We start from the raw sequence: 22,471 nt of genomic DNA on the forward strand, positions 1-22,471 counted from the left end.
ACATCTGGAGGCACACTGGTTGAGAAACACTGGGGTAGAGGATGAAGAATGATGGAGACCCTCTCCCCATCCTGACCCTTTCAGGGAAGAGGAAGAGGAAGACAGTATAGATTTACAACATGGAAGTCACAGCTCAGAGGCAGATGAGGGGAAAAAATGGGAAATAGTGGGAGAGCAGCAGCAGCTGGCTGACACGTTGTCATTTAGAAAGCATTCCAGACTCACCATCTCCCAGAACCCGGCGAGCCTTAAAGGCAGGAGAGCAAAGAACTCGAAGACAGAGGGCCCTTAGCATCACCCATAGAGGTGATGATGATGATGAATGAGGAAGGGGGAGAAATGGGGGGTGGAGATTGACTTGGAACAATGCCATTTTCTGAGAGGCTGGTTTCTATAGCCTCTCTCTGTAAAATTTGAAATAAAAAGGACTGTAAGAAACTTTTCATTGGCTTCATACTTTCCTGGGTTACCAGCTCGGAGCCGCTGACAGCATCCTGACAGTCCTAGACTTATATGTAGCCTGGAATGCAGGTGTCATTCAAGTTATGCACTTTTCTGAATTTTGCAATGCACTTTGATTTTTTTTTTAAAAAAATGCACACAAATGTCTGTTAGCAAAAAGCTGTAGAAAATGTGTAGATGATGATGGTCATAATGATTTCTATTCCACCCTTTGTCCAAGGATCACAGGGTGCTTTACAACATAAAAACACAAGAATATATGACACAGTGGCAAACATAAACAATAGCACCACTATTAAAAGGCCATAGAGAGTATAATTAGCCAAAGGTCTGGCGAAAGAATAGTGTTTAGCGGAACAATACATTAAAAAAGCATACAAAATGTGTACAATTTAAATGTGAATCTTTCATATATGTTTTTTAAAGAAATCCACAAAACAAAAGATGCATGAATTTCAGTGAGCAGGGTTTGTTCACCCATGGAAAAAAATCCTGTTCAGTTGGAACATGTGATTCACCGCTTATCAAGGATATGCGTACTATGCATATGATAGTTTCACCAGCAGAAAATACAAACTACTGTGTTCATATAGAGTGGCTGTAAATCAATTACAGAAATGACACCTCCTGATAATACCCCATTAGCAGTGCCCTGTATGCCACTTGCTGTCCCCTTATGTTTATTGATAATTAAGAAGCAGATTGGGATGTCATGTTAACAATAAGTGCCAAGTGTCCTTTTTATCCTTTGCCATGAATATGAAACAGTGCTCTCTCTCTCTCTCTTACACACACACACACACACACACAATGATTGTTCCATTCATGTTGGATGACAAATGGCACCATTCTTCTTCTAATGTGGCTGCAGGGTTAAATGACTTTATTATTATTAATGAGTCATTGCTCCAGCTGCCCAGAAATGGAGGAAATAGAAAACATAAGAGACTGAAGTCTGAATAATTACCAGTCTAATTACTACCTTTCACATTTCATTCATCCGGGGATCAGAAGGCTGTCAAACATCCTGCTTTCTCTTTCCTTTTTTTTTTTAAAAAAGGCTTAAAAATGTGCATTATGACCCTTTTATGCATCTTAATGTTACAAAAATAGGAATAATACAAAAACGATCAAATATATCAACAAAAGTTGCTAACAACATCCAGATCTACAGCTACATATTGTGCAAGTATAGCCTATGTATTCCATATGATAAGATCAGTAAGGCCATGAACTTTACCAAAATAAATAAGTCTCACCATTTTCTAAGTGATTCAGTTTTGAATGGTTTATTTTTTTACTTTCTTCCAATGTATAGCAAAAATTAACTGTGCTGCTAGAGCATAAATCAAGGGTTCATGTGACCATGTAAAAGTGTCAGTTTTTACATAATTCAGTAGACACAAAAATGATCAACAGGTAGATGAATATTTAATGTTTCATTAATAGTTTCCATTATCATTCCCCAAAAAGCCTGTGACTCCAATGCACCTTAAGACAAGATCACCTTTATTTTCAGCAGAAAACCAGCTTATTGTATTATTAGCTTGAAATGTCTTTAAAGCATTTCTTTGGTTCCAAAATACCATTTACTGTAATAACTAGTCATCTTTAAAACAAAATATAGTATATTGCCTATCTAAATAAGAGTACAATATTTTGAGATAGCATCATTTTATCTACATCCATAGTCAGTTCTTTCCCCCTTTTGGTAAAAGAAAAGTCTAATTAGACTGTATAAAGGAAATTAGGATTCTGCAGGGGTGGGGGGTGGGGATCCTGACAATAATCTCAATTGTGTATTTTCCAAAATAACAGAGGCACTGGTCTAATGAAGCAATCCCATACATTTTTATTGAGAAATAATTTCTACATTTTTTTAACAGGGCTTATTGCCAAATCAGTGAGCTGGGGAAAGCTTTCTACATTTGTGGTAAATCTCCTCTTTTGGAGTTCCCAGTTTCAATCCTTGGTATCTTCAGTAAGCACTGGAAAATTCCTCTCTTGAACCTGGAAAGCTGCTGCCTGTCGGTGTAGACTATACTAAGATACATTAACTAATGTTTTGGCTTGGTTCCTAACACTTTAATCCTGTTAAGAATCAAAGCTCATTGTGTTCAGTGGGGCTTGCTTCCAAGTAAGTGGGTATAGGATTGCATTCTAAGTGTATTTAGAAATGTAGGCTAAATCCACATTGTGGTAGTGGCAAGATATCTGCTAGAAACTTTTTTTCTATGTTTATTCAATGGGTCTTCCAATAAGACATTTTATATGGAATTGTCAATATCTATATCCCTTAGGCTTTTAAAAAAAGATAATACTGGTAATTTGCTACTACTTTGAATGGGAAAGAATAGATATCATGGCCCTGTCTATCATATGCAATGTTATTACTTATTCATGGTGTTTTATTTTAAATCCCAGATAAATCAAAAGACAATCTCCTTCCATACGGATCACTTTCCCTCCCCTAATAGGGTCAGTGGTATTTTTGGAATGAGTTTATTTTCAGCAAAAATATTCATCTTTACGACATTTATTTTGCGCATAAAAGATTACACCATGTTGGAAGGGCTAACTCCAGAAAAGCAAACATTAGTTTAAACATATGAATATAAGGGACCCAGGTGGCGCTGTGGTTAAACCACTGAGCCTAGGGCTTGCTGATCAGAAGGTCGGCGGTTCGAATCCCTGTGACGGGGTGAGCTCCCGTTGCTTGGTCCCAGCTCCTGCCAACCTAGCAGTTCGAAAGCACGTCAAAATGCAAGTAGATAAATAGGAACCGCTACAGCGGGAAGGTAAACGGCATTTCCGTGTGCTGCTCTGGTTTGCCAGAAGCGGCTTTGTCATGCTGGCCACATGACCTGGAAGCTATACGCTGGCTCCCTTGGCCAATAATGCGAGATGAGCGCGCAACCCCAGAGTCGGTCACGACTGGACCTAATGGTCAGGGGTCCCTTTACCTTTTACCTTTATGAATATAAGAGGAGCCCTGCTGGGTCTGTCTAAACACTCATATTCCCCATCATCCTTTTCCCACAGTGGCCAACCAGAGGCCTATGAGAAACCCACAAGCAGAACCCCACACAGACCTTCCAGGTGTCCCTATTTTCCAGTGAAGTCCCTGGTTTAGAAAAGCTGTTCTGGTTTCTGCTTTGATCCTAGAATGCCCCACTTTCCCATAGGGTGTCCCCATTTTCATCAGAGGAATGTTGGAGGGTTATGCCCACATGTGATGCCCAGCATCTATTATTCAGAGGCATATGGCCTCTGAGGATAGCCAGTAGCCACGGGGGGAGAAGTATGTGACAGATACAGTTATAAAGAGAATAGGATTATATGATAGGCATGAAATACATATATAAAATGGCTAAATATAAATCCTAGGGAAAATGTTTTCAGGGAGCACCTGCTATTCATTGCCACTTCTTGAGTCAGCTCTGGGTAGGACATAAGCGATAAAATCCTGATGGATCAGGTCAATGGTCCATCTAGTCCAGCTTCCTCTTCTCAAAGTGGCCAACCAGATGCCTATGTGAAGCCTAAAAGCAAGACCTCAGCACTATAGCAGTGATGAATGGTAACTGCCCTTAAGCAGGATATTATGATTTTTATCAACATATATTCCAAAGTATCTTAACAGGTCACCTAGTTCATGTCCTGATCATTAGCATTCTCTATCACCAAGAGAACAGCCCAAACAAGATGGCTAGGACTGAGCAAGCTTCTTGCTGGAGTGATGTCAGGCTCAAAATGTTTGACCAAGGACCATGGACAGCAATCCTTTAGCTGAGAGCAGGAAGGACTAGTTGCCTCAGCACTCCTTGATGCAACTTTATCTTGAATTTTGACATTTGAGTTGTATTTTTTAAGGACCCACCTTATTTATGTGTTTCTAAATTGTTTTGGACTGTTTTTAATATTACATTTTAATTATTGTAACTTGTCATGGGACCTTAGGCCATAGCTGTGTAGTCAACTGTGGAGAATCAGTACACTGTTTTCTGGGTGCTACAATGTACCAGTTAAAATATGGGTTCTTTGGTTCACTCATTGCCTCCTTGTAGGAAGCAATATTTTGGGCTCCAGGGACTTTGTCAGTGGAAGCTCTGCACAGCCTCATTGATTCTCAAAGGAGACAATGTATTACTCAGATTTGAATTTTGACAGTTGAATGTAGAATCTTATGTTTGTGGGTCTACTTAGTATGGGTCAGAAATTGGGTCTGCCTGCTGAAGGATTCCAAGGATTCAGAGTCTGAGGCAATGACAGTGCATTAGAATTGACTGAGCATATTATATTGCAGAATAGCTTCTAGTTTAGTTTATTGCCACAATTTCAGACATTTTATTTACCAAGAAATATAATAATACACTTTAGTAGATTGCCTTTTGGGATGCTGAATTTTATACATTTGTCAAATATAATATTATATCATTACATATACATTTTGGTTTTGTTTTGTCTTCCATCACAAATGGTTCCATAGAACTTTCAAGAAAAGCAGAACAATTGCCAACCATCTCTTATTCTACAAGTTACAGAAAAAGAGGAAAGCAGTTTACTCATTGATACTATTGATTTCTTAAAGGAAAAGCACCACAATTAAACACCTAAGCAATTATGTATTTCCACTCAACCCTATCAAAGGCTTTTTACAGAATTTTGGAGGGATGGAGAGGGACAGCTGCTAGCTTATTTAGTGCTTTATGCAGAGCAAAATACATTATGCCTAGGGATCATTGCTGTGTGATCATGTTGCCTCTTTGTTGTTGTTTATTGATTTATATATATTTCCAAACCACTTCGTCAAAGAGCTAAAACATTTTCATAATACAACCGGAGTAAATCACAGCTAATACCCACAAAAGAATATTACACACACACACACACCCCAGATAAAATCTGTACAACTTTTGAAACAAGTATAGATAACTAAATTATATTTGGGTAGGCTTCATGAAATATTTTAGTATTCAGCAGACATCTAAAACAGTATATTGTCAATAAGCAAGGAAGTGCTGCCAGACTAAAATATTGACTTTTTGCAAATGCAGAACAAACTTTATGTGGTGCTTGTAAAAATGTGGTCATATAGATAGGCACATATGAGACAAGGTAATACCATAAGTAAACTGGTCCTAAGGCATTAATAGGTTTATTTACTAATAGTAAAACCTTGAACTTTGCAATAGCAAAGTGGCAGCCAATGTGTAATATGCACACATAATCTTACCCACCAGCAATCAGGCTGAAGCCTTCTGCCTCTGATAATATTATTTCCTTTCATTTTCACCAAAAGTGATGCCAATATAGGATTTAATTTCAGGTCCATAGAGGCTGGTTGATGTTATGAAAATGGGGGGGGGGGACTGGTGACGGGATCTTTTCTACAACCATATTTTCCTATGTTCCTCTTTCCTGAAATCTGTTTTCAAACAAGAGTGTTTTCTTTGTACAGTTGCAAATTTGCATTGCAACCATACAGGAATCATGGGACGTTGTTGACTGATGGGCCACTTCTACAACAGTGTATTTCTATTTTTCTAGTCCTAGCCCTGGCCCCTATTTCCAATGGATAGCTTTGGTGCAACCACTTCTATGTTGCAGTGTGAGGGAGTACTGGGGTGTGGGGATGAGAAGTTTCGGGAATGTCTGGGCTCAAAAGTTGGTCTCAGAGGTGTGGGCTGGAACTGGTGAAGTACTTTCTAGAGTGATAAGATGCTGAGACATTAATGGAAACATTCTCATGCAAGGAACTGAGAATGTCACATTTGCTTGGGTAAGAATATCCATTAGCAGACATCTTGGATTTACAATTGAGGTGCCAGTAAACTATGGATCTAGTTGAATGGGAGCACTTTCAACAATGATGTCATCTGGCAGCTTCTAGAGCTATGTGCAAAATTATCTCTATTTGGGGAAATAGAAATTGAGAGGACGTTCTTCAGTTTCTCACAGGTAGATCTCACCATTAGCAATAATATTAGCAAAGCTTCTTATTTCCCTTAATGTTTCCCCCTAAAGCTGTTCCCTATCTTCCTTACCTGATGTATCAGTTCTGTGTAAGCTGAGTGGGTTAGATCACTGAGGTTTGGTGTGTGGAGGGGTAACATGCTTGCTCGTATGAGGATCTTGAATTATTCAACCCCTTGGACAGTTACATTATCTGAAAAAGGAGACACAGAGTCTGTGGGAAGAAGTGAATTTTCCTGACAAGGAGTATTCTGTGCGCCAATGTCTTCTCCTGCCAGTTAATCCTCCCTGCTAAGGTTGTACAGTGTGATTAAGCAGCCTAATATGCAAAAAGAGAATTGAAACTCCTCCATCCAGTTTATGAGAATTAAAATGTACTTTCCATTAATAAGTTTGATCTGATGACCCCTACTAATTATGCATGAATGCATGAACCTTTTTATGGGATTTTCAAGGTTTTAGCTGGAGGACAGAGTTCTTCCTTCCTATTTTTTTCTTTCCTTCTTTTTTCCATCAGCAGTAATGAGCAGTCATAGCTTCCTACCCACATGAAAATAAAGCTAAATGACGTTAGTTTGGTTATGTACTTCTCTTCTTAAGTGCCCTCATTTGGAACTGGCACATTTTTTTTTAATATGCATATTTATTTATTTATTTTTGTGGGAGAAGACAGTTAAGAGACTTTTTTGTAGCAACATAATAGCATATTTTGAAAGCTTAATTGAAGTCAAGATTTCTTTCCATTGTCATTTGATTTGGAGAAGTGCTTTGATTTTTCTTTTTCTTTTGAGGTTTAAATAAGTGCTAAAGCAAATCAAGGGAGGGGAGGGTAGAATCACATCTGAAATCACAAAGACAGGCCTGAAGCCATAATTTTGTATTACAAAAGCCAAATGTTCAGTTTGTTTAAAGATGTGTGTTCCAACTTGTTAAAAGTGTATATGCTACAGTGGAATGTCCAAAAATTTAGAGACCTTCAACCAACATACAATTCTGTGCACAGCTAGCGATTAAGCACCTAGGAAGCTGCTTTATATGGAATCAGACCCACTGGTCCATCTTGCTCAGTATTGTCTACACAGACCGTCAGCGACTCTCCAGGATTTTAGTCAAAGTGGAATTTCCCATGCATACAACCATGGTCCCACTTCAGAAGCAAAGACCATGTGAATGCAGCCGGAGAGAGCCAGAGCATGAAGAGCCTGGAGGTGTGGGAGAGAAGAATGTGCATTGCTGCCTGCCCATTTTACCATGCTTGCTCTCCAGTAATTCTCCAGGATGTCCTCTTTTTCCAGAAACCCAGTGATCAAACCCCCCAAATATTAATCCTATATTTGGGCTTATCGGCATAAGCTCAAGGGAGGAGGATGAGCCTCCACTTATCCTGAGCAGTGGCGACGACAAGGGAACATCCCATTGCCTCTCCATGGCCACTGCTGCTGGTCAGTGAGTGGCTGCTGGACAGTGAGTGAGGAGGACAGCATGCTGCCTCTGAGGCCCAGCTCTGCATGACATGTCAGTTCTGAGGGGCAGGCAGAGGACAGAGCCACCCTGGGTGGGAAGAATCATAGAATCATAGAGTTGGAAAAGACCACAAGGGCCATCCAGTCCAACCCCCTGCCAAGCAGGAAAGACCATCAAAGCATTTTTGACATATGCCTGTTAAGCCTCTGCTTAAAGACCTCCAAAGGAGGAGACTCCACCACACTCCTTGGTAGCAAATTCCACTGCCGAACAGCTCTTACTGTCAGGAAGTTCTTCCTGATGTTTAGGTGAAATCTTCTTTCTTGTAGTTTGAATCCATTGCTCTGTGTCCGCTTCTCTGGAGCAGCAGAGAAAATAGAAGCAGAGTGGAGTACAAGGATGCTATCAATGACCAAGCTGATATACATTCAGGATTATCAGCATTCCTGCAGTAAATGATTGTTGACATGTGTTTCAAAAGGTGATACACAACATTATAGGGAGACAGCTGTTCAAGTAATACCAGTGGGTGAAAAAGAACTTCTGTTTCAGTGTATCTGAAGAAGTGTGCATGCACACAAAAGCTTATACCCAGAACAAACTCAGTTTGTCTCTAAGGTACTACTGGACAATTTTTTATTTATTTCGACTGCGTCAGACCAACACGACTACCTACCTGAACCTATATTAATTATATATCTTCATTATATTTTGGACACACAAAAACTGAGATTATGTGTGTGGTGTACTGTACCAGATAGCTATCAAGTTTCAGCAGCAGCATTTGAGTGTACCTCACCCTATCTTCTATACTTTCCAACCCCTTAATCCCTAAGCAGGTACTACTTCCTCATTCAGTATCACATATTCAGTAAACTTTATAAAACACCATCAACCATAGCCTTTGCATGCATATAAAGAGGCTTCTCTCATTTAAATGATAGCATATACCATGTTGCCAGTGACTCTTGATTAAATAAATAATTGAACTTAAGTGTATACACATCTGTTTAATTGGTGCTAATTGGCTCTTATATGGTTGGTTAATGAGGGAATGGAATAATTATGCAATTGTTAAAGGGGATATAAATGCCTTTCCACAATGGCCGGAGTTACCTTAATTTGGCTAAGCAGCTTTCAGTTAATTAGCCTTTGTTTCACTTCCAAAGTGCCATATTTAGATGCCCGCCCCCAATAGCTGGATTGTAGTCCAGTTGACAAGCCATTGAGAATGTCATTATTTCTGCACCAGGTTTCCTTTAATCTAAACAGCATGCTGCATCCCCATGGAACTTGCAAACACATTTCTTGGTGGCAAGGCTGTGTAATTTGCTGATATTAGGGAATTCAATGCAAATTATGCCTCCCCATGCAACAGCGAAGGCTATATTTTCAATATGTTTTAATTTCTGTTTGGCCATATGTATAAAGCATCTTTTTTAAATGGTGGTTAACCCTATTAGGATAGCACATGCCTGTTTATGTCAGAAAATACGATACACACACTGTTTCTGCCTAATCTCTGCCTAATCAGGAATCAGTGCATTTCACTTAAGGCTGGTGAGAGATCTGGATTAATACTAGACTTTATGTCCCTTGAAATAGGGGTCAGATTATTTATTCTTTCCCCCAGAAACCTAGCTTCAACCTGAGACCTGCAGTACCTAGCAGAGACTCATCTGCCAGGTCTGTAATCTCCATTTTGAGGCCAATGGTAATATCCAATGTAGAGATCCTTGTTCTGCTGGTGAAACATTGTTTTGCAAAGGAAAACACAAGTGCATCACCAAAGATTCTTGTGCAATAGATTACACAACAAGAAGCAGCAGTTATGCAACAAGAGCACTGCACAACAAGCTTCCATTAGTTGTGTGAGGGCTCTTGCACCAGCGTGGACAGAGAACACTGAGTAAAGCTTGAGTAGGTAGAAGCTCTGAAGGGCTTTCTTGATCCTCATTGGTGTTGCCATTCTTCAACATTCATGGGCATTGGCTTTGAACAATCTGGTGCCTGTGGGTCTACTTGGGATGGATCATAGACTTTCTCATTCATTTGTTGAAGGTTTATCTGCATACTTCCATTCATGCATCTCTACGCTCATAGAGAGCTATCCTTTCTAGCAAAGTGAATGGGCGAACCCTGCAGCTTCAATATGTGGCACTAGCAATTAAAATGATACAAAGTAGCAGGGTGTGAAATACCTCTGTGGCCTTAGCCAGCTGCTTCCAGTCACACTAAGCCTACCTTCACTAACCTTGTGCCCTGCAGCCATTTTGGATTACAACTCCCACCCACCGCACCCAGCTGGGGATAGCCAGGAGGTGAGCAGTTCAAGGTGGAACTCAATTTGATAAGGATAACACCAGGTTAGCAAGGACTACACTATACTATGTAGACAGATAGTTGGATAACAGCTAACTTTCTATGTTCTTATTTGGCAGCCATGTAATCATTTCAGTATTGCTGCTGCAATTATTTTAAAACAAACAAACAACAACAACAATTTACATTCCGAAAGGAATGTATGTTTTAGAACAACCAACTAGACTATCAGTGTTGGCACATGGGACAACAGCAACTTTTATGCCCACCTATTTTAATTAAACAGAAACAACAACAACAAAACCGGGTCAGTGTTGACAATTCATGGATCTTCAACATATCTACAGCCTATTGAAATATCCTATTAATGTGATGGGGTTTAAGAGGTTTCTGCATGATAAAGTATGTGAAGAAAACATTTTGTAATAAGGACATTTAGACTACCCTGAGAATATTCCAAGTATACGATGAACTCCTTTTAAATAGCCCCCTTTAAATACTTGATTGGTTTAATGAGGTCTTTACTTTAAAATATCAGTCATTTGTATCAAAATACTATTACTTTTCATCCAAAATCATTTTAGTGTTGTCTGATATGCCCTGTTAAATAAAAGAAGCTCCTATCAATGTTTTAAGAAGGAGCAGTTCAAAAGTGAAGCGACTAATGAAATATTAAAACAAAGCCGTTGTTATTTATACCTTAAATCTAGCTCAACATACCACCTTCATTCCAATACAGATGCTTTAGTGTTGTGAATATGCATCAAATTCTCTGTAAAATAATGCAGAACCATTGCAATTCATTACAATTTTGCTTTTAAATATTTAAGGATTGAAGAGGAAAGAAAGGGTTTTTGTTGTTGCTAATGTTTATCCCCATGGGGAATTATTAGTTCCAAGGAACCTGCTCTCAAGCTCTTTCTAGGATAAATTAACAGGATTGCCCAATATTACGATGAAAATGTATGGAAAATATATTAATTTAACACAAACTTTGGGACCAAGGGTTCCCTTTTCCAATAATATAAAACAGTTCACTTGTCCTTGATTTTTTTTAAAAAAGAATAAGCTCTTTATAACAGACCAAAAAGTTTAAAGAAACCTGCCAATGACTAATGTGCACTCTACTTCAGTCTATGATTAAAGAACTGTAAAGCTTTGGAACTTTTAATCACAGTCTTATTTTTTCCTCAAATTTATTTAAACTTATATGGGAAAACTAAAATATTCATGGCAATCTGTTCCCAAAGGCATTTTATTATTAAACCAAAAAGAAAAAAAAGAAAAGAAAAAAGAAAAAAGGTAGAGTATATTATAACAGCAATCATTTTAGGGGTTCTACATTAAAGTGTCTTGGTACTGACCTCATTAAAGCAACCCGACTTATACTAACAGACGACTTCTACTTTGTTCTTCATTTTTACTGTCATTCCGGGTCTCTTACATAGCTAAAGCTGCTAAATTATGGTACCCAAGTGGCTACTTCAGGCCACCAGAGTAATTCTGAGCCATAATTTCCTTACATTAGGCCACACTTCCCGCATAGACAGGAGTACAACCTCTAGCAAGAAACCGGCATATTCCTTATTAGCTATTGGCTGACACGGGCAGTTTAAGCTTGTCATCGGCATCACTTGAGCAACTTCCTGCTGAGCAGATAAGACTGCAATGTGCTGCTGGAGCTGTTTAATAAGAAATGTTCCAGCAATTGAGAGAGCCACTTCCGGACTGCCGAACAAATGATGCTGGCCCGCCAGCCATGTATTCGTATATGTACTGTGTTGGGGAAATATGAAAAGTAGAACAGCAATGGCATAATTATGGCAATTTGCTTAATTGTGTGCTAATTGTTGCTTGCTTTGTGATGAAATAAGAGTGGGTGCAAAGGAAGGTTGGATGGCTCCCATCCAGAAGAGTGTCAAACTCTGTGTTGGCTTTTCTTGAGACTTAGCCAGACTGAACATTTCTCATTACACAACACTAAGGAAAATTCACTGTGTTTAAGTGATTTTTCTAGTGTTTTCTTTTCTTTCTTTTTCAGTTGCAAACAGGCAGCTATACTATGATTCAAAATCCCAGCAGCACAGGAGTGGCCCATTTTTCATTAATAGAACAGTTCCATGGGGACACACAGGGATTTTCCAGAATTCATGCAGATAATTCCCTGGCTTGTAAAAGAGGACGGATGTTCTATATTGATAGGCTACACCAGTGTGTGTGTGTGTGGTGTGTGTGCAGCAGTGCAGCTAGCCGCCCGAAGGCACCCCGCTTGGGGGGCAGGGTGTCCATCGCGTGCATGCGCCGCGCGTCACAACGCATGATGCATGCACGCACAGGAGGGATACGACGCGGCGACGCAGCAAACCCCTGAGCAGGCCTCCCCCTCTCCCTCTGGCCCTCCCTCCGCCTTTCCTTACCGCACTCAAGGCAGTTCTCCTCACAGCCAGTTTGCGCTGGCTCTGCAGGGGGTGGTCCTGCTCGCCCGCCGCCTGGCTTTCTTCAGGGCCATCGTGGAGGCGGGTGAGGGCTCCACTGGCAGCGAAGGGTGGCTCCTCCGGCAGGGAGGAGATGCCGTGGAGGAGTCGGGCTCAGGAGCCGCCGGAGCTCTTTCCGCAGTGCACCCCGGCCTCGCCTCCATGTGGGCGGAGAGGGGCGCTTGCTCCACACAGCTCCCCCACTTGCTCAAGGCTATATTACGGTAATGTGTTCTACATGGGGCTGACCGTGGGTCTGGTTCAGAACTTCAGCTGGTGCAGAATGCAACAGTCAGACCGCTGATGGGCATCTGGGCAACAGCATGGAACACCATTGTTAATACACCTGTACTGGAAGTCCATCTACTACTGAGCCAAGTTCAGGGTTCTTGTATTAATTTACAAAGCCCTAAACAACTTAGGTCCATGGTACCTCAGGGATCACCTGAGCCTTTATATCCCAGCTTGATCACTGAGATAATCTGCAGGTGCATCACTGGTCATTCGTTGAGTTGGCAAGGCTCACTTGATAACAATAAGTAGAGACTTTAGTGTCATTGGTCCAGTATTACAGAATACAGTGGTACCTTGGTTCTTGAAATCAATCCATTCCGTGAGTCTGTTCGACTCCTGAAACCATTTGAAAATCAAGGTGCTGCTTCTGATTGGCTGCAGGAGCTTGCTGCACTCAAGCAGAAGCCATGTTGGATGTTCAGCTTCCGAAAAATTTTCCGAAACCGGAACACTTATTTCCAGGTTTGAGGCATTTGGGAGATGATTTGTTCGACAACTAAGATGTCCGGGAACCAAGGTACCACTGTACTCTGCCGGTAGAGAGGTAGCTGAATCTGCTGAAAACCTTTCTACAGTATTCTGTCAAGCCTATGCAAGCAACCAGGAACACCTCTTTCCAAATAGTTAATTGATGTCCAATTTTAACATCTGTCTGTCTGTCTATCATCTATCTATCTATCATCTATCTATCTTATGGCTTTGATTTTTTAAATGAAATAATGGTGTAATATATATCTATATATATCAGTGTACCTAGCCAAGGCACTGTTTATCAGTCAAACCTACCTTTGCTGGGTTGTTGTGAGAATAAATGAGTGGATGCATTAGAACCAGGTATTGTATACTGCCCTCTTTGGAGAAAGTGCTGGACAATATATTATAATGAAGATGTAATATATAGTAATAATGATGTAAAATGAACATGATTTTTATTATAGACTACGGTTTGGGACAATAATACCTTTCTAGATAGTGGGCACCTGTCATAACCAACATTTGTCATACCTGGAGCAGACCCATTGAAAGGAATGGATGTAATGTAGGTCCATTAATTTCAGCTGGTTTACTGTAACTTAGATGGATGCACTCCGTTTTCTTTACCAGGCAGATTGCAAGGCTGTTTGAGCAGTTGCTTTGAAGAAACTGGTTCAATTGCCCCTGAGGAACTATGTCCTGACACAAAACACACTGGGTCCAAGCGAAATGATTCATGTGTATCTTTGTGATCTCTATGGCATTTCCAAGGGCAGCAGCTATCAAATCTGCTTAATTTGTGGGGTTTCTGTTCCTTTTACATCACAGGAAAGCAAGAATGCTTTACCAGCCTCTTTGTTCTACTATCTACTATTATTCCTCATGGATAATCATATCTCGATCCCCATTTATGCTTGCTGTATCTGACTTTTGTCTCTGATAAAAGCCTCCCTCGATGGATAAGAAGAAAGATTTAGAGAAGTCAATTGGGTTAAGTGATTTTAAAAAAACAAAAAAAGTAACCTCGAGGATAGCTACTGGCAATACTGCAACAACCTTGATTCTTGTCCCATACTCCACTTCTATATATAATTACTGAAAACTCTTTTAACCTACGAGTGATACAGACCGATGAACAATGAATAAAAGCCTTTAAACTGCTATGCTTGTAAGTCAAACTCAGATCTGTATATTTGAGGAGACAGGAATTCACCTGACAGCCTTAAGCGGGGGGGGGGGAGTTCTTATTTCTGGGGCAGACAAATTAAACAAATATGATCCCACTGTTTGCTCCCCAAAGCAATTTGGAGTTCAAATAAGAACAGGATGTGTACTTTTACTGTGTCTGTGTGTGATCGACATAAAAACAAAAAAAGAGAGACAATAGTACTTAAAACCCAGGAAATTCCGCTTTGCCCTGACTCTGCAAATAATGTGGTAGTTTGATCAGGTATGTGTGCTGTAGCTATAAAATAGAGTCACAGCAGGTATATTATCCTGCAGACTTTCTTCTTTTTCTTCTACTTCACAGTGAAAATAGATTCTGGGAAGAGAGAGAGAATGAAAGACTAAGAACAAATGTGGGGGGCCCTGCCCATATGGTTGCATTATAGTCATTAAGATTCATGGAGCACTTTTCCACCAACCCCAGTCTGCCTTTAGCCAGCCCCCACCTATTCCTTCCTACTTGCAACCTGTCCAGGGTGTGGCACAGCTTGTCAGCTCCCCCCCCCCTTGTCTCTATGTTGCCATCACAGACAGGGCCAGTTCAAGACATTTTGGCACTTGATGTGAACCACAAAATGGTTCTGGAGTAGGGGAGAATGGGTGAGTGAACAACTACATCAGGAACAAGGGAGGAAGAAGGATCTACATTGGAAACAAGGTGGGGAGCATGCCAATAGGCCACTGTAGAGGAGGCATGGGGTTGCTGCCAAGGAGGCGGTAGATCCAGCTTCCAAGGAGTATACCATAGCCTTTGCTGCAGCAGCAGCAGCAGCAGCAGCAGCAGTGGGTGATGTATTCCTTGGAGACCAAATCTACTGCTCTGTTGCCTCATCGTGCCTCTTGGGTAGGCGGACCCTGCTCCTAGAACTCAGCATGGAGGAAGGTGGGGGAATGAAGGAAATCTGAGTCGCTGAGCCACATCAGGTAGCCTCCACATTCAGACAAACAAGGCTATTTCGCAAAGAACAAAATCGGGGTTTAAACCAAAGCTTATGCAGGGTTGCCATATGTACTCTTTTTCCAGGACACGTCCTGTTTTCCATGGGTAGAGTCACCATAGCTATCCGTAGTTAAATGTGAATGCACTGGTGAAGCATATCCCAGCAGTATTGCACTCTCCACTCACAAACCGAGTCCTGCTGACACAACACACCCAACAGGATTGAACTCTCTGCTCCCCATCTGATGAACAGAAGGTTCAATTCAGTTCTCTGCAGTGTGGTTTGTGTGTGTGTGTGTGTGTGTGTGTGTGTGCCCTCCCTACTGTATGTTTAAGAGAGTTAAAAATCCTATTTAAATGTAAGTCTGATCCCTGAAGTATTTGGTTCTGCTTTGGAATTAGGGAATCATGTAAATTCAATGTGCATTCCTAGTTTCTGTGTATATACAAAGATATAGAGCATGTTGTACTATGTCTGCAGGTTGCTTCTACAACAGTGGACAACAGTGTTACCCATAGCATCAAAGCTTAAGACTTCATACTCTGCCTTCAAAAAAGATATCTCTGTATTTGATGCAAATGAGAACAAAAGCACCTAAATGAAGAGACCATAAAAACATGAAGAGTGAAAATGATTCTCTCTTTTTTTGGTGTGCTGAAAGTTATAGGAAGTGTAATTCTGTGGTGGGTGGAGTTCTCCTCATCTGATTCAGAATGGGACTATTTCCCTTGTTCCAACAACATAGGAAAAAGACCACATATTTGATAACTTTTTTTAAAAAAATTACTTACAAACTTTCCAAAGGTCAGGTTCTTGTGCTTCAGAAAGCTGCAGAGGCAGTAAAACTTGTCTTAGTTACAAAGTGATGAAAGTTTCTATTGGCAGAGGAACTAGAGTATGGCTGGTGAGAACCATGAGGGGTGAGCTGGTGCCACTAGCCGAAACGTCTTCACATGCTGAGCTTCTCAGGTAAACTGGAGAGAACAAAGGCTTGATTACCTAGTTCCTCTCTAGTTGAGGGAAGTGAATTAGCTAAGCCTGGCAGGGCAGCATGCTCTATGGTATTAACCACTTCATGCATTAATTAGACTTAAACATGGTGTTATATGAAACTGGTTAACCTGACACTGGTTATCCCACATGAAGCAGGCTTCAGATTCCCTCTCCAGCATCTCCTGGTAGGGCTGGGAAAGCTCCCTATCTGAACACCCAGGGGGTTGCTGCCAGTCAGAGTAGAGAGTATTAACTAGAAAGAGCAATGGATTGATTCAGAATAAAGCGGCTTCCTATGTTGCTATAAATGTCTGTAGTTCATGAAATTAAAAGTGTATAATTACAATAAAGCTAAAGAGTTATTCAGTTGAATAGTGTTCTGAAATTTGTTACCCCAGAACATCATGAATAAAATTCATCAGGAATGGAGAACTTGTGTTCCTCTCACTGTTGCTGGACTCCTAACTCCCATGAGTTATAGCTGGCATAACCAGTTCTCAGGAACGATGAAAGTTGGAGCCCAGCAACATCTGGAGGGCCCCACCCCTGCTCTACAAGAAATAAATATTCTTAAATGACACCTAATCTTGTTCTCTTTTCTTTTTAAGCTATTGAAGTGAACCTCCAAAAAGCTCTTGCTGAAGCATCTGAAACCTGCACGCAAGAATGTCTCATCCTCGGCCATTCTGACAATTGCTGGATGCCTCCTTCCTTGACACAGTACCAGCAATCCAACCCTCCTTTGCCAGCATTCGGCTTCCAGCAAGGATGGGGGTGTGGAGCCATGCCAGAGGGAAGGCACACCCTTGGAAGGCCCCTTCCGAAGGATGATACTGACAAAGGCCAAGGGGGACCCAGGCCTCAGTTCTATAACACCTGCGAAAGACATTGCACCAGTGAAGACACAGTCAAAGTCATTCCTCTTGCAAACTTCATCCCGGCCCAAGCAGCCTCCATATCTGGGAAGAACGCTACTTTGATCCATGAGCACCAACTATAAAGGCATATCTTGACAAATCAAGCTATTTTGGGCTTTAAAGTGTGAGTGTATATAGGCACAGCTTAACACAATTATAATGCATATGCAAACCTATTCAGGTTTGTTAATATTCATGTATATAAGAATTCTGAGTTGAAGCTGAAGACCTCTATCCTAAGTAACAAGTTAAAGGAAATTCAGCTTAATCAGTATATAACAGTATGCAAAAAAACAAAAGGAAACAAAAAAGTGTGATTCTTTCCCCAATGAGCTGTCATGACACAAAATATCATTTAAAGACAAGGCTGGTATCCCTTTTTTGATAGAAGTGACAGCAAGTTTTGGATAAGATCAGCAACTGTCAAAGAGGAGAACTTTCGGATAAACTCTTTGCTTTCAGGTCATACTTTTAACTTGTACATAACAACAACAACAATAATAATAAACACCCAGTATAATTATTAAGTATACTCATGACAGAGCCTTGCAATTCTGCGTGAGGGAACTAAAAATGGAAAGTAAAGTATTCCTGTTTTGTTGGCGAGTTCCAAAAGGGGAAACATTAGGAAGGGGTGGAGTGATACATGCAGTCCACAATAGGGCATTGTGCCTCCCAGAAGACTAAAATGATGAATGGTGGTATAAACTGTTTAAAACAAACAAACAAAAGTGACCTGTTCATGTGCACTTGAAGCACCTGAAGAGATCTGAGCCTTTGCAATGTTGCATTAAATGTGCAATAAATTTATTCTCCACCGTAGCCCAGGGAACACACACCTACAATGTCCAGTGTCTTCTGGGTTGGTGATCCGGGCATCTTGCTTAGTGCTGGGTTTGTAAGCGAAGAAGGTCAAAGACATTTAGGAGAGGAAGGGCTGGTGTGGTATCACAAAGGGTTGCAATAGATCGGTCTCTTCCAGCCTTGCAAATTGCAGGGAATTTGATGCGTTGTTTCCTCTATCCTACCTGTGCTGCAAAGCTATCACTGAGAAACTAGTGATGAGGTGTGGAGAGGGAAGGTTTTATATATATATATTTAAAAAATGGGGGTCCACCTGGGGAGCACATTTTGTGTGTGTGTGTGTGTGTGTGTGTGTGTGTGTGTGTGTGATATCCTGTAGCTCCACATGCCATTTAAAAAAGCACAATGGCACTATGCATGTAAATCGGTACTATGCCACTTTAAACAGCTATGGTTCCCCCCCACACACACACAGACAAAGCCTGGGAAATGTAGTTTGTTAAAGTGTGCTGAGCATTGTTAAGAGACCTCCCCTATTCCCCTCACAGAGCTTCAATTGCCAGAGTGGTTTAATAGTGAAACCTTCTTCCCTCTGGGAATTATAGTCCTGTAAGAGGAATAGGGGTCTCCTAACAACTCTCAGCATCGTAAATGAACTACCATTCCCAAGATTATTGATTATTTATAGCAGTTTGATAATGCTTAACATTTATAGCGCAGGTAGGGCCTAGATCTCAGCCAAAACCAGGTCACAATGTGAATGTGATGGTGTTACCGCGATAAGCAGCCATTCCGATTGTGTTATGTAAAACATTAAGGAGGGAAATATTTTATTCTGAATGGGTGCGAGGAAGGACCATACCTTCTAGTATCTGTTTTGCTTTGCTGAGCTATGATAAACTGCTGCAATGGCAATCTGGGAGGAAAGAGGGGGCAATATAGAATCACATGTCCCTCCCTGGCATTCAGACTGATTACTTGCTTCTTTTGCCCTCCTTGACATTTTCACATAACTGTTCCTCTGACAGGCTGCAAGGTGCCATGACACCATCAGGTTTGCAACATGTGGTGAATAAGCAGAAGAATAAATACGGTAGCTCCTAGCAGGGGCATTCTCCCTTTTCATCCCCAAACATTTTCTCAACAAAATTAACAAACCTACAAACCAGGACAGAGCAATAAAGAACCCAAGCTAGCCAACTTGGAGGAGAGTACCATTAAACCTTTTACAGCACAATCCTAACCATATCTTTTGAGACATAACTCTTATTGAACTATGCTATTGAACTATGCTAGCAACAAGACATTTCAGCTTACCATACAGGAGACGATACACCTCTTATCTTCCACTTTTTCACATATTATTTTCACAAGTATAGTTTTGATCTCCAAAACATCCCCAAACCAAGACATAACCTACCTTATTTTGGAGTACAGTGGATGCTCGAGTTGTGAATGTGATCCGTGCGGGAGGCACGTTCGCAACCCGCAGCGCTGAGTCTGCGCACGCACAGGTTGTGATTTGGCGCTTCTACGCATGCGTGAGTGCTGAAACCTGGAAGTAACTCGTTCCGGTACTTCCGGGTTCGGCGCGGTGCACAACCCGAAAATGCACAACCTGAAGTGTCTGTAACCCGAGGTATGAATGTACTACTCTTTGAAGTCACACACACACACACACACACACATCAGGGGTGCAGAACCTCAGACCTAGAAGTTCAAAGCACCACTCCAGCCTTTCTGGCCCTTGTGACTCTCCCCAATGCTATGTTTCCCCACCAGGCCACACCCTTCTCATCTGGTCATACCCCCCCCCCCAACCAGGCCACAACTACATGCTCATGTGCTTTTTCCCTGAGTGGAATATGTCCCTGAACTGTGAAAGTGCTTCTAGCTGTGCTAGAGGATGGGTGGAGAGATGTGCATGCAGGGCATAGAAACCTCAGAAATTTGCACAGCTGGAGTAAAGCCTGCTGTACAAATGTAAGAGCCACACTTGTTGCTCTGTACACCTATATGTTGCCTTTCACCCTATGCATCACTGGCCAGCCCCCCCTCCTTCTTTGAAGTTTGCCCACACAGGAATGCTTCACTTAAGCTGAAAAAAGAGTCCCCTGACTCTGCTGTATATTATGTCTCTGTGGGTGGCTATAAAGATTCATAACTATTCTTATGCCCTCAATTTCCCAATCAAATAGATAGACCTTTATGAGTTGTGTTGTGCCTGGCCCATGCAGAGCTCATATGAGGCCCAAGTCCCGAGTCTTGTTGGACCCCCAACTAGCTTAGCCCTCTGAGGCCCAGGGCAAGTGTACCTGATTGCCCTCCCCTTCTCTGCATGGGCCTATGTTGTGCCTCTTGGGGGTGAGCAAGTATCCTCTAGGAGACAACATTGTGGTAGCTAATGTATGTTGTCCGTAGGTTTCACTCTATAACTTCATAGGCTGTATGCATAAAGCTAAAATAACTCTTGGTATTTTTTGCTCAGTCTATGCTGAAGCAAATCACTGGCATTAGTCTAAAGGAGGACCAGGAAGCAAATGTTTGATGGATGTAATTATGAAGTCCCCCTTGTTAATGTTAGTCTGTAGCAGCTCAAGGTGATGTACCAGGGAAGATTAGACATTCATGACTGATCTCTGTGTGCTAGTTTTCATATACAGTATAATGAATAGTGAGCAAAAGCTATACCGGGTACAGAAAATATGTCTTTCTTTTTTTAATATGAAAGAGTCCTGATCCCCTTTGCTTTTTCTTTCTCCTTAGCCTTTGATTCCTGCAGTCTTGTACATTCTGCAACCAAATAACCTGTCTGTAACACAATCGAACAGCTTTCCTAGCTCCAATTTTACTTTACCACAGACAATCGAAATTTGATGGAGAGAAGGAAGCAAAGTGTGATTGAAAAAGAAGAAGAATCTTTTCCTGTGAAAAGAACTTCACGTAGGCTCATCAATGTAACTTTAAAATCTGTATGAGCAAACCTCTGTGTGTATAATTACTGTAATATAAAATGGCTTGTAAATTTACTGAAATTCCTGTTGTCGAGGGTTCCAATGAATGCTAACAGAGTCTCTCTGTATTGCCCTCGGCAACTATAAGTAGCTTTATTATCCCCACTGTTATTCTGAACACATTTTGCTTTTAACATGTAATGTAAAGTAATACTACTAATAATAATAATAATTACAAGAGAAGTTTCACTTTTAACTTTCCAGTTGCATTTAATTCATATAAAGCTCAGGCTATGTTATTGTGTATCTTTCCCTAACCCCACAAAATGCTTTGTCTGAGATAGGGCTCACTGCATGTAAATTCTGGGATACATGTTAATGCTTTAGATACTGACACAACAACTCTACGCTAATTCAAGCACAGTAAATATTTTGACAAATCAATCAGAAAGCATCATCGGTTCCAGGAAACCTTCACTTAAGTCTTCAGTGTTTGCTTTGTACTAAAAAAAAAAGTTTCTTTGTTGTTTTAGAAAATAGTCGACATAGGCCTTGATCATGCACATGCACACAAAATTGTTAAGTTTAAAGTTTACTTCTTCCATTTAAAAGTTAATCTTACAAAATATTGTTTATATGCCCTATTAGTGGCTGGGGGGGGGGGTTTAGAGAAAGTTGATTAAGTTTGCATTTAAAGGCAAGCCTAGCAAATCCATCCAAGCTTTCCAACTTGTAGAAGGTGACAGACTGTGCTGGAGAGCTTTTTGCGTGTTCAGACCTTTAAACCTCCCCCGTAAATAAATTCACACAAGACTCAGATTTTGGTTTGGTTTTTTGGCAGAATTTAGGCCACAACTTTATTGATTAGAAAGTGAGTGGTTGCATAGGCTCTGGTTTGACTAGCTCCTTGCACCCTTGCAGGTAGCGCTGACCCAGGGCACCAGCATAGGTCAGCCTAGGGTGAACACCTGGATAGGCGGAAAGCCGGGGACAGGCTATGTCCACCACCCAGATGTCCCCCTGGACTCTGGCATGGGCACAACCCCCTCACAGGGTTGACCAAACCATTGAGTCCCTGGATTCCTTTAATGGAATACCCTTCACATAGGGATGGCGAGAGCACTCCCCCACCCCAATCACCTGAACCAGAGCCTATCCTCACCCTTACA

At 41.1% G+C, this 22,471-nt stretch overlaps 1 protein-coding gene across 1 annotated transcript in view; it reads left to right on the forward strand.

The window, feature by feature from the left end:
- Nucleotides 1–22,120, forward strand: part of LOC148686569 (protocadherin-9-like) — a 363,264-nt gene extending 341,144 nt beyond the window's left edge. The window contains exons 4-5 of the mRNA XM_088665406.1: nt 17,236–17,668; nt 21,115–22,120. Of these exons, the coding sequence (XP_088521532.1) occupies nt 17,236–17,627 (392 nt within the window). The 3' untranslated portion in view covers nt 17,628–17,668; nt 21,115–22,120. The remainder of the gene's footprint in view (nt 1–17,235; nt 17,669–21,114) is intronic.
- The last annotated feature ends 351 nt before the right edge of the window (nt 22,121–22,471 follow it).

The sequence above is a fragment of the Zootoca vivipara genome, chromosome Z2 (assembly GCF_965207765.1).
Source record: "Zootoca vivipara chromosome Z2, rZooViv2.hap1.1, whole genome shotgun sequence".
NCBI classification, from domain to species: Eukaryota; Metazoa; Chordata; class Lepidosauria; order Squamata; family Lacertidae; genus Zootoca; species Zootoca vivipara.